At 42.3% G+C, this 13,553-nt stretch overlaps 1 protein-coding gene across 2 annotated transcripts in view; it reads left to right on the top strand.

Annotated features, from left to right (window-relative positions):
• The window catches only part of BMAL1 (basic helix-loop-helix ARNT like 1), a 79,097-nt gene that overhangs the window by 54,119 nt on the left and 11,425 nt on the right, over positions 1-13,553 (top strand). For both annotated transcript variants that reach the window (XM_053271629.1, XM_053271635.1), the window contains exons 12-15: positions 3,317-3,563; positions 8,137-8,243; positions 10,133-10,283; positions 11,899-11,987. In XM_053271629.1, coding sequence (XP_053127604.1) covers positions 3,317-3,563; positions 8,137-8,243; positions 10,133-10,283; positions 11,899-11,987 — 594 coding nt within the window. The remainder of the gene's footprint in view (positions 1-3,316; positions 3,564-8,136; positions 8,244-10,132; positions 10,284-11,898; positions 11,988-13,553) is intronic.

The following is a 13,553-nucleotide window of genomic DNA, read 5'->3' as shown; positions in this document are numbered from 1 at the left end:
GCTATTGGCTGTGTTCTAGGGCCTAAGGGCATTCGAACCTATGATAAGGGGACAAGCAGTACAGCTGGAGTTAGACAACACGACAGCGATTGCCTACCTCAACCATCAAGGGGGAACAGTGCCACTGTCTCTTTGCCTACTTGCGAGAAAAATATGGGACTGGTGCATTCGACATTCGATTCACCCGGTGGCAATACACATAAAGGGTGTAGACAACTGCTTGGCCGACAGGCTCAGCAGGGACATCAGTTTCAACCAAAGACACGAGTGGGAAATCAACCCGATGTATCTCGACAGGGTGTTTGAGATCTGGGGGGTCCCATCGATAGACTTATTTGCCACGGTTGCCAACAAAAAGTGTGTCAATTATTGTTCGCGTGCGGGCATAGGCCAAGGATCCCTGGGGGATGCTTTTCAACGGGCCTGGAAGACGGGACTGTTATATCTTTCCCCCCCGCTGCCGTTAATGGGCCGTGTGGTTGCGCAGATATTGCGGGACCAAACGAAATGCATACTTCTGGCTCCATGGTGGCCGCGCCAGCCGTGGTTTGCCACACTTCTGGGAATGTCTCATTCAGTGTTCCACAAGTTCCCCAAGGCTCCAAACCTGTTACAAAGAGAACACGGAAAGGTGTTACACCCCGATGTGCACTCTCTCAAGCTGACCGCTTGGAGAATCAACTATTAAACAACATCTTACTGAATAGTAGGCGTGCGTCGACAAGTCGAAATTATGCCTGCAAGTGGAACCGCTTCAAGAGTTATATGAAGGGGAAGAGTGTCACGCCATTGCGTGCGACCCCACAGGATGTGCTACGTTACCTGACATCGCTCAAACTGAGTGGATTGGCGAATGTCTCCATTAAGCTGCATTTGGCTGCAATCTCGTCAAAGCACAGGGGATGGGATGGGTCCACGGTTTTCTCCCACCCGGAATGTAAACGTTTCCTGAAGGGTGTTAATAACCTCTACCCGCCTGTGCGCAGCCCAATGGAGCAATGGAGTCTGTCTTTAGTACTCTCTGCCCTAACGGAGGCACCGTTTGAGCCACTGGCGACTGTTCCACTAAAGTTTCTGACCTTAAAGGTGGCATTCTTGGTAGCCATTACATCGGCTAAGAGAGTGAGCGAGATGACGGCCCTGCGGATGGATAGACCCTACACTCAATCCTATGCACACAAGGTTGTGATGCATCTCGATCCGAGATTCCTGCCGAAGGTGGTAACAGATTTCCACCTAAATCAAGACCTAGTGCTGCCAACTTTTTTCAGTAGTCCGGAGACGGACTTAGAGAAGGCCCTCCACACGTTGGACGTGTGTAGATCACTCCTATATTATTTGGAGAGAACTCACAACTTTAGGAAGAGTAAAAAGCTTTTTCTCTCCTTCTGGGGGCGTAGCAAGGGCCGTCCAATCTCTCGCCAGAGACTTGCTCACTGGCTAGTGGAGCTGATTTTCCTCGCCTATAAAAGCCAGAAGATAACACCGCCGAAGACGGTTCGGGCTCACTCTACTAGGGCCTACGCAATGTCTGCGGCACATCTGTCAGGCATTAAAATGGCAGATGTCTGCCTGGCGGCGACATGGTCATCACATCTACCATTCGTAAAGCATTATGCTCTGGATCTGCGGATGGCTAGGGAGGCAAATTTTGGAAGATCAGTGTTGAAACGTGTGTTGGCATAGCTGGGGGTCATCTGCACCCGCCTCCTTATGGGGTAGCTTGCTAAACACCCAGTTCTTATGGATACAATGGATCACAATCCAGATAAACAGGTTGCTTACCTGTAACTTATGATCTGGATGTGATCCGTTGTATTCATAAGTCCCTCCCAGCCGGCCCCGCTGCAGAATGCATGGACTAGTGGATGCTGGTGTGTGGATCGTCACTTATATGGCGGTCTGCGAGAAATCTGAAGGAGAGGCGCCCCAATCGTCGATTTCAACGGAATCTGCAAGGCACGTGCAGACGGGCGGGGCGCGGAGAGGAGCTAGCTAGTCAGCCCGGGAGGTCCCTGCGCAGGCGCAGAAACCCAGTTCTTATGAATACAATGGATCACATCCAGATCATAAGTTACAGGTAAGCAACCTGTTTTACTGCTTTTCAAAAAAAGTTCCCAAAGCGGTTTACATAGAGAAATAAAAATAAATAGATGGTTCCCTGTCCCCAAAGGACTCACAATCTAAAAAGAAACGTAAGATAGACATCAGCAACAGCCACAGGGATGCTGTGTTGGGGCTGGATAGGGCCAGTTGCTCTCAATAAAGAGAATCACCACTTTGAAAAGATGCCTCTTTGCTCATTTAGCAGGGGAGACATGTATGTGATCCTTTTCTATTTTATACACACAGGATGATTTTGGTATACCATCCTGTGCAGACCAGTGTGTCTTTAGTTGCAGTTTTTGATGTTTCTGGCTGAAGGTTGGCCTCCTGTTCGTAACAAGCTCTGACCATATGTCACAAAGGGAGAAGATTTTATTGTAGAAGGCAGATACCGCTATATGTAAATTGAGGTGAATATGCCAGTTGGCTCATCTTCCAGAGAGAGAATTTAAAAATAGTGCAAGGATCTCAAGAAGTTGTCCACCATTAGCATTACCAGATTCTGGATAGGATTGCATTCTTGGGTCTTTAATAACTACATAGTATGCCGAATATTGACAAGTGCAGCATCTTCCATGTGCTCCTGTTTTGAGAGAAACAACCATAGTTTCCCTGTTTTGCAACTATTCAAGTCTCAGAGGCTCTGATCCTTATTGAGTCTGGTAATGGTATATAGTGAATGCTATCATGGATGTCGTATTAGGGTCCCCACTCTTCTGGGTTAGAAGCCATGAGGCTATTTCTCTGCTTGGTACCATTGAGCTCACATGTACTCTGACAGGGTTACAACCCTAGTCTGTGTCCAGTTCAAAGTTTAATTTATCCCATTTTGCTACAAATGCTGCCACACCTGGGCAAAGCACTATTGTGACTAAATGTGATGTACTATAAAACAGTGGCTTCTTGGAAGCCTTTGTGTGGCCCTTCAGCCTTTCCTGAAGAATTTGTTAATGGCGGACCACAGGAGGTATCTTGGTGTACTGAGGAGCTCTGTATTGTCTGTTCAGCTAGAGCTACCAGCTTCTGGCTCAAAACATACTCCTGTGTCTTTAAAAGCAGTGTGATATATCTTCAGCAAGTGTTTCTTCGCCTAGTATTGAAGAGGAACCTGTTTGTCCTTTCCCTATGTTTCATGTGGATGAGCTCCAAACTGAGTTGTTGTTTTTTATCAGTGCGGTACTGATGACATCACCCTTGTTTTCTTTTGTAGCAGACCGCAAAAGTTTTTGCACGATCCATAGCACAGGATATTTAAAAAGCTGGCCACCAACAAAAATGGGACTAGATGAAGACAATGAGCCTGATAATGAAGGCTGTAACTTAAGCTGTCTTGTTGCAATTGGACGGTTGCATCCTCACGTAGTTCCTCAGCCAGTAAATGGAGAGATCAGGGTTAAACCTACAGAATATGTTTCTCGGCATGCAATTGATGGGAAATTTGTATTTGTAGATCAGAGGTAAGAATAACATCTTTATTTCATGGTACCAAGGGCCATGGTCTGATGCTGATGTTTATTCTGATAGTTTGTTCAAAACAGTAATAATGACAGTATGAAAATAAATTTATTAGAAATTATACCAGAACAATTATACATGTGGTTTGACTGTGTACATAATTTATCATCCTAAATTGTTTGTTTCCAGTAGCATGGAAATGTAAACATGGTGCTCAAGAATATTGCTCAAAAATAGTGGGGCTCCCCCGCCCCACTTAGAAACACAGGGGTAGACCCTAACACTAGTATCCATAATCGTGATTGCACTGCAGTGCAAAGGCAGGCCATTTCCTCCCCTTGGCAACAGTTTTGGATGTGACATGGATGGTTGAAGGGGAAGTGGGGGGAATACCAGGAAATTGGGTGGAGATGCCTTTTGCAAGCAAAGGTCCATGGAAGGTGTTTTGATCTGATTTCTAGATATTTCTCTTTTTCCATGCAGCCACTTGACTCTCATCTGATGCTGTTGCCAAAAGTCCCTTGATCCTCAGAAATTGCTTTTCAGGGTATTCCAGTGACTGCAGGGAGAGGGAAGGGGTAGGGAAATTCATTTGTGCCGATGTGAGGATGCCTCTATGAATGTTAGCCTAAATTCCTTGCTCTGGAGGAAGGGTTCTGTTAGGATTCAGTATACCAGGGCGCAGTTTACAGCCTGCTTCTACTGTGGTGGGAGCCCCTGCCCTGCCCCCCACCCCTCCACACACATAGCACATAGGGTAGGAAGCTGAACCAGGACACTTCATAGCCTAGCTGGTTTTGAGCAACTCAGACATGCAGCTGGCCATGCAGAGTTGCAAGTGTTCTCTTGTACAAATGCATCCAGGGTATTCTAAATTTGATGTGTATTGCTCACAAGGTCCTGTTGTTATGGGGATGATAATGTATGAATGAAATTCTTTTGCTATTTGAAAAGGGATTAAGAAAAAATGCATGAAGTTGCTGAAATTGTTTGCCTCAGCTATTATTAATTCCCATTTGGTTTACTGCATAATATTTGGAATGAAAGCTTTAAGAAAAGGAAGTAAAAGAATGACTGTTATAGGGATGTGCACAGAATGGGATTTGTGTTCTATTCCGAGCTCAGAACGCAAATGCTTGGAATGTTCCATTGGAACAAATGGTCAAGCCGGTTGTTTTGATGAGCTCGGAAGTTCCAAATGTTCCAAGTGCCATTTTGGAGGCCTGTTTCCCCCCCCTTCCTGACTGGTCTTGGCACTGGTTCCCAGTTGGCTTGCGATCTTCTTGCTTGGCTTGTTATAATACAAATCAAGTAAGGAGATTGCAAGCCAATTGGAAGCCAGTGCCAAAACCAGTCAGAAAGGGAAAACACACCTCCAAAATGGCGCTCAGTATGTTCCAATTCTCAGTGGATTTGGAATGGGGGTCATCCCATTCCAAGCTCAAAACAGGCCCTTCATTTGAAGAGTGTTCTCTTTTGACCTTGAAACAGCCTGATTTGAGTCTGAACATTCTGAGCTCGAAACGTTCTGCAGATCCCTAGACTGTTGCTTCTGTATGCAAGGAAAAGCCTAATCTTTATTTGGCAGAAGCTGAGATTGTTGAGTGAAACTTCTTTTTTTTTTTTACAGTGCAAGCAGTATTCCTGTGTGGCATACACTGCAGTGTGTGTGTGTACACTCTCACTCAATGTATCTATCTTTGTGGCCATGTCAAAGGAAGGACGTGGCACACGGTACAATCCTGAATGTAAAAACTTCAAGGCTATTGACTTAATTAGCTTTGCAGACAGATGCCAACTTTTTAGCCTTATGTAGACTGTCCCTTCTCCTGAAGTGCATTGGAGACTACTTATGGGCACTAGATCTCCCACTCTCATAAGTGATCACATGAGGTTTTAGATTTGTGAAAGGAAACAACTCTGTTTTACCACTTTGTCTATACATGAGCACTGAAGACTTTACCTGCTTTCACATGCTAATCCTTACCACTTGACCCTTGCCACTATATTTTTAAGTGGTATGAACTAAAAACTAACTACCAACATTATTTCCAGTGTTCATAAACCTGGTTGTATCCTTTCCTGCAACATGAGTCTTGAACTTTTGAGTTTTTTTCTAATCTAAAATATATTCAGTCAGCAGCTGGAGTTGCTAATTGGGGTTTAGTGGAAGATAGAAATTTATTCAGACTCTTAAATCTCAGGAATGTGCATCCTGTTCTTTATTTTCTCGAGCACTTTCATAAGCAAGTTGCTATATGTTGCCAATGGTTAAATTAAAAATACTTGGCAAAGCCTTCCCAGAACTATCTGGAATACAGCTGCTAAAGCAGATGGTACCCAAAAACTTAGAAGAATATTCACATGCAATATATTTCCATACTAACACACAGCACTGGCAGTGAAAAAGAAGAGAATAATACTAGCTTGGGAAAAGGCAAAAAGTTAAAGGCTTCATGCATAATCCCTCTTAAGAGCTGGTGCTTCTCTACTGCTCTTACCATTTAATAGTTTACATAGCAACTTATACATATATTATATATATATATATTCTATATATAAAATAAGTTTCTTGAATCTCTTAAGGGATTAAATAAAACAGTAACCAAAACTCCAACACACAATTAAGTACATTCAAGCCTTTTGAAATCGGTGGACTTGAGCATGCCTAACTCTGTGTTAAGATTGTGATTATCATATCTGGCCACTAAAACTCTGTATTGGAGCAAATACATTTTTATTCCACTGTCTGTCATTACCTCTAAAGCCTTTTGTTCCTATGGTTAACCTTTATGTTCAGTCATTTGTATTGGCGATGTCTCCTGGCAAGGAGGAGAGGTGATGGCTCATAGTTGAGTAACATGCCCAGTAGCTCAGTCAATCACTATATTTCACCCTGGGCCTCCCCATCCGAAAAACCTAAACAGAAACATTTCATTCACATGATTCAGAATGATGAATGAGATTCTTTAGCCTTAGTTTTGAAATGAAGAAAACTGAACTTCAGCTGCTGCAATGATGATGATTTTATTTGGTCAACATCCAGATAAAATACCTTAAAATTCCAACAAAGTTTTTGATCCAGTTAAAACACAGAGTTGTCATCTAGAGGGCCATGAGCAGAAGAAAATACTGCTTGTGCAGTCCCACAAGTGGATATGCAAGGCCTTCCTAAAACTGTTCACACAGTATGCGAATTCAGGTTTCCACAAACATGGAAGAGATTATCTGACTTTAGCTTGATTTTTCCCCCCAGGCAACAAACTTGCAAGCAGTAAACAGTGTAATAGACTTCTTTCTTGCACTTCTGGATTCATAGAGTCCCCTCTTCACAGACAAAATATTTGCCCCTTCCATTTGTAAAACTACCAGTTTCTCACAGGGTAGGAATCTCAAGATTTGCTAACATGACACATAATTGCAACACAGGCAGAGGGTTCTTTTAGGATTTTTTAAAAAGTAATTATCTATTAACTGCACAATTGCTTAATCTCCAGTTGCTATCAGATAAGAAGAGAAAGAAGAAAAACACAAAGCACCTCCCAGAGGAAGAATCAATTACACATTATTCATCAAATACAAGGCACATCTCACATTTCCTTTCAGTTTAATCACATGCAATTTTATCTCTTGCATCAATGGTTTATTCAGAACATTAGTAAAGTCTGTTTTCCAAACAGCCTTGACATGTACATGTAGTAAGGTGCAGATAGCCTTGGGCCTCTCCTCACTGCAGCTGAGTGATTTTAGTGTTAACAAAGGCACACATTCATGTGAAGAGTTCTCAGTTATGTGACATCCCCATCACCACCAAAGGATGAGGCCTATTTGCACACCAAATACCATATGTACAACGTTGGGCAAGAAAGCATGGGAGCAGAAGGCTCACTTTCTGTCTCCCACGGTGTGCAGAGTAGATGTACACTGAGAGCTGTACGAACCAGTTCCAAGTCATATCAATTCATCAGTCATTCACATTCACCCAGGCAACCAGTCACACAGCCAAAGATTGTAGCAAAGCGTGATCATGCAATATAGTTGAGGTTGTAGCAAAAGTGGGTGGATGAATTCTTCACACTAGGGAATGACGCAGGCAGGACTGCTGTGATATAGCCCTTGGCTCCTGCCACAATGAGAATTTTGGCTCATGCTCACTAACCTAAGTTTTAGCCTGAGGTGTTTAAATGGCCTTCAGAATGAAATATGAAGTATGTAGCTCCTAGATTTTTTTTTAATGTGACATTCAAACAATATATTTTTAATAGTACTTCATGGTTCCACCAGGAAGATCTATTTCTGGTTTATAGTAGATGGGCCTTTCCCAACCCCAGCTCTTGCATCTTTAACAGCAGGTTAATCTTTAAATAGCAGCTGGTGATAAGGCTTGCCTCCATCCTATGAAAAATTTCATCTGCTGATTTCTGCAGGTCAGACTGCAGTTAAAGGCATAGGAGCAGGCCAGGTCAATTTGTTTCTGGTCAGTTGGCACCCCTGTTTTATAGCATTGTTATAGCTGCTGCTCCTGCGTCTTTTTTAAGGGAGGAAAAAACCCTAAACAGCCATTTTATATTTTAGGGCAACTGCTATTTTGGCGTATTTACCACAGGAACTTCTAGGTACTTCGTGTTATGAATACTTTCATCAAGATGATATAGGACACCTTGCAGAATGTCATCGACAAGGTAAAATGTTTTATTCAAAACTGGCCTAAACAAATCAGAACTCAATTTCTGGTCTCTTTTTGAAAAAGAGTGCTAACTTTGAAGAGGTATCGACAGAGGCGTAACTAGGGAAAACGGCGCCCGGGGCAAGCACTGAAATTGCGCCCCCCCGCCGCCCCCCCAACATACATCTGACTGACACACATGTTTCAGAAAACTTTTATTTTAAAAATTTAAAAAATTACAAAAATTACCAAAAATTTCAAAATGCACTACATACTTAGGTTTTTCCTCACAACAACCCTGTGAAGTTGGCTTGTATCTCAAACATCAGAATTATGATGCAATGATGATTATTATGATTATGGTGCCCCTCCCTCACGCCCTGGTTCTGTTCCTGACTTTCCCTTGTGAGTGACTGTATTTTAACAAAACGAAAACCAAGGACTCCAAAGTAATTCGCGGGACTAGGGTGATAGTGCTAAAGACTCCTTATTCTCCCGCTGTTAAAGAAAGACTCCCCTTTTCCAAAACCGCGCACTATTTACACCAGACAAGGTTTCAAATGGAGGGGGAAGCATTTATGCATTTATGCTTTGTTTTATGTTACGATTTCAAAGTTAGAAAAACTATAAAAGGGCCATTTTAGAGAAGATATGCACTGCCTTAGTTGCAGATCCTGCTTTTTTGAGATTCCCTGCAATTGAATAAAGTGATAATATACACCTTTGCTATTTAAATTGGTTGGAGAGTATTTATGACAATAAAAAATGAAATGGCATTTCAGATGCAACATTGGTTGCCTAAGACCACTCAGATTTAACTAATCTTCATCACATTGACAAAAAGAGCTATTAAAATTAAAATCCATGACTAAAACCAAACCACTTTGGGGTTGTTTTTAATGAAAGGTGGTATATAAATTTAACAATAAATGTTTAGAAGTATATACTTTCACCCCCTGCCCAACCTACTATTAATTCCAGCTTATTTTCAAAGGGCTTCTAGTTTTATTTACAAATTGCTTGGCAGCACCAATGTTTAAGTAATCGCTAATTGCTCCTAATGATAGTTTTACTTATTGTTAAATTTATATACCCCCTTTCATTAAAACATTCTCTGTTCATCTGATTTTCAGTCTGGTTAATTAAATTGGTGGAGGTTTAGACTTTCCTGATGGGCTGAAACAGCTAATCCATTTTGATGATGACATATAATTAAATTAGCTTGCATTACATAGTGAAAAAGTCCAGGAAGGGAGAGATGGGGGGATGTGGAACCCAAGGTTCCACATCCCCCCATCTCCCCCTCCCTGAACCTTTTCAGTTAAAATGTGGTTAGATTATAGGGGAGGAAGGACTTGAATGAGCAAAAAGGGGAACTGGTTCGGGCGTTCAGGAAGTTGTTCAGAAGAGGGAGTTGTTCAGGAAGTTTGCTCTGGTGCGTGTCCTCCTCTCGACGCATGCGTGACTGGTGGCGGGGCGGCGGGGCGCGCCGGGGAGTGAGAGTCAGAGACTTGGACTACGAAGATGCCGCGGCGCCCAGTGCTGAATGAGAAATGCCAATGGGGGGGGCACGCCGGGACCGGGGGAGGGGGACTGCTCTGCAAAAAATTTTTTTAAAAAAATAATAATGAAAATTTTTTTCCGGCAAATCGGCGGGGGCACTTTTTGGCGCCCCCTGCCAAGTGGCGCCCGGGGCACGTGCCCCCCCTGCCCCCCTATAGTTACGCCTATGGGTATCGATCCAATAAATAATGAAAGCTGCTAACATGATGGCAGGAGCAGAGCATATTAAAAAATCTTGCCATAATAGTAAGGAAGAGAACCAATTAAGGCAAGACTAGTTCACATATTTATAGAAGGAATGTATTTTGAAGTAACTTTTCTCTTCACCCCTCCCCCTTTCAGTTCTACAGTCGAGAGAGAAAATTACTACTAATTGTTACAAATTTAAAGTCAAAGATGGATCATTTATTACATTGAGGAGTTGCTGGTTCAGTTTCATGAACCCTTGGACCAAAGAAGTAGAATATATTGTCTCAACTAACACGGTGGTTTCGTAAGTATTTTTCTATAGCTGATTTTTTGAAAACTTAAGCCTGTTTCCATGTAAAAAAGTAGGGGATGTTCTAAAAGTGTGCATCCATCTCCCTTACAAAGATGGGGTTGGATCCTAATTTTTGGCAGTGTTCATGAGAAACTTCTGGAAATGGAAGGCGAGTTGTGCTCATTCAAGGGGTCCTTGCACAAGCAGACAAGGTCATCGTGTGAGCTCCATTTGCCTTCCATTTCTGGAAGGAGCTTCTGATGGTGGAATGGCGCTCTTCCACAGGTTAGGCTCTAACCCAAGATAAGCATGCATACAAAATCATAGCCATCAGGAAAACCCACCCATTCTAATGTATATGACAATGAAGCCCTAGGCCCACTCCTACATTATGGCAGTGGTTCTAGTGGCTTTGCCACATGCTGTCTTGTGTGGAACATCAAAATGTAAATAGTCATACTACTATTTCAACAAAGTTTCCAAAGTGGTTTGAAGATGGTTGGTTATTTTTTACATATGTTTATACTAATCTGGCAATTCGATCTGGTTTTTTTTAATGCCAAGATACATTTAATCAAATAATGGTAGAGCTAGAAGAGGCCAGAAAATCACATAGTCCTAATGTGTATATTGCAGTAAGATCCAATTCATCTAAATTTACCTTGATTAAGCAAATGTTTGGGTTTTTTTAAATTTACCATATATGACCATGGAAAGCAAGATAATATGGACAAGGAATACTTAATTGCACCAAAGAAGGGCCTTTGCCCACATGGTTGGTGTAGGGCAGGCCTGCTCAACTTCGGCCCTTCTGCAGATGTTGGTCTACAATTCCCATAATCCCTGGCTATTGGCCACTATGGCTGGGGATTATGGGAGTTGTAGTCCAAAAACAGCTGGGTGGGGGGGCCAAAGTTGAGCAGGCCTGCTGTAGGGCCATAGATAATGGTTACTTATTGGCTCCACTTTGAGGTCACAAAAGCGAGTTTGGTTTGTTGGGAGTAGAGAGAGGTGGTACATCCAGTTGCTATCCTTTATGGATGCTGTTCCAGAAGCTCAAAGCCTGTTCCTAAATAGCCTGTGATAGATCGAAGTAGGAAAAGCAGAAGTATGAGTGTATGGTGTGTTTGCCTTTCCTGTTTCTGCTGTAGTATGTGAAGCATGATTTGTGGGCCTTATCCCTGCTGAGATTTGAGAATCCGAGATGGCCTAGATTTTATGAATCTTGAAATATCTCCCTTTGTATGTTGCAACAGAAATTGTAAATACAGAAGCAGAACTTACACACTTCTCCTTCTCCTGCTTCTGGCTGATTCTACCTTATTTATTGGCTTTAATGCAAATCAGTGTTCCCTCTAACAGGGATTCCCAGATGTTGTTGACTACAACTCCCATAATCCCCATATGCAATGGCTTTTGCTTGGGGATTATGGGAGTTGTAGTCAACAACATCTGGGAATCCCTGTTAGAGGGAACACTGATCCAAATCCTTTATATTAAAAAAAAAAAAGCAAAAAGCACTAATATGGCTGCCATGGTTGTGATCTGAAAAGAGAAACCATACTTTTAACTGGACACATGCAGGTACATGTTTCATTTGTCCTTCTGCTTCTTTTGAACCCCCCAGTGCCAATGTACTCGATGGTGGAGATGCAACTTTTCCACAGCTTGCAGCTTCACCGCACAGCATGGACAGTGTCCTCCAGGCTGGAGAAGGTAACTGGATCTTTGTACATAAAGTCATTAACAACCTTGCTTTTGCATTCACTCTTCCAACCAGCGTGGTGTTGTGCAATCCAAAGACAAATAAGTCAGACAGGTCCTAGAAATACTTGAAGCCCATGATTTTTAAGTGCCTCTTCAATTAGATTTAAAGAACTCAGTATGTTTCAAGAACATTGGGCACTCTTTCAGAGTTCAAATTGGGATCTGCCCCAAAGAATGCATATGGAATTGGTATAGCATAAGGACTAACCAATTGGGCTTTGATTGGGAAGGACCTAGTGTGAATCTTGTCTCTGCTGTGAACTCACTAGGTAGCCTTAGGCAAGCGAACCACAGTTCTCTCAGCCTCGATCCTGCCTTCTGCAATATGGGGCTAATGCACCCTTACAGGGTGGTGGTTTGTAAGAGTTTCAAGAAGATCATGTATGTGAAGTACTCTGAACTCTAAACACCATTTAAATGCTAAGTATTATGATATCTGTAATGGAGAGAAAACAGAGTTAAAATGTTAGTACTTTCTCGTATGCTAAAGAGAGATTTTTCTAACACTTCAGTTCAGGGTTCACCAGCTGTTAAGTTACTTTTTAATGCTCTACCAAGACTGAATTGATCTAATGCTTGTCCAGTTCTGCTGTGTATGTTGACAATTCCATTGGAAGCCTTCCTGATTTTATATATTTGATGACATTTTAGACTTTGTCTCCATTATTTTCTTTTTACTGTGTATATTCTGTGTATATTGATGTTTGATCTAAGATCGTAAATAAACAACTAACTAACTCCATTGGAAGCCTCCTGGCAATAAGTGGCCCATATGCTAGCCTTCCCGATAAATCCAAAGAAATAACAAACTCACCTGCCTCGAACATCACTCTGTTGGCCATTTTTGAACTAAAAGTAAAAAGGAGTCGATATGTGTAAAGCTTTCCGGCCTGGAAGCCATTTTTATTTGCCAGAAATGTCGCAGGTGAGTGGATATTCAAACTTGCTATATCCACTACTGGTTCTCTTACATTGTTTTGCCATTGAGCACTGTTCATGAAAGGCTGTGATGTCATTCTCCTACTGCAAGCAATGTTCGCACTGGAACAGTTGCCAGCATTTTCATGAAGACTTGAAGTTAGACCACAGATTTTGAACCTCTCATTCAGCCTCCTGGTCTAGAATGGAAAAGGGAGCATTGCTGAGACAGCTACATTATCCAATCGATTCAGCTGCTGCTAGAGGGCTTCAACCCAAATGCTGAACTAGAAAATCTCTGGGTAGAAAATAACCGCTTCCCTTTGGTGTTTGATCATGCTGTCCTAGGTGGGTCACCTGGCAGCGATGCCATTTATTATTGCAGATTGCAGATGCTTATAATCTGCTTATTGCAGATGATGTTTAGTAGTCATCAACAAGTCAGGGCTGCTCAGGTACGGAAAGGGAAGAAAGTACAGTTGAGATCTAAAACTTGAGAAGGATGCAAAAAGGAACAGAAGCAGAGATGCAGGATATATAGACAACAGTGCTTTGCTTGGTGAAAAGGCACAAGTATGCAAACATCTGTCTGTCAGA

This window comes from Hemicordylus capensis, chromosome 1 (assembly GCF_027244095.1).
Source record: "Hemicordylus capensis ecotype Gifberg chromosome 1, rHemCap1.1.pri, whole genome shotgun sequence".
Classification (NCBI taxonomy): domain Eukaryota; kingdom Metazoa; phylum Chordata; class Lepidosauria; order Squamata; family Cordylidae; genus Hemicordylus; species Hemicordylus capensis.
The sequence above is the reverse complement of the archived record's forward strand: the minus strand, read 5'-3'. Positions and strand labels throughout refer to the sequence as shown.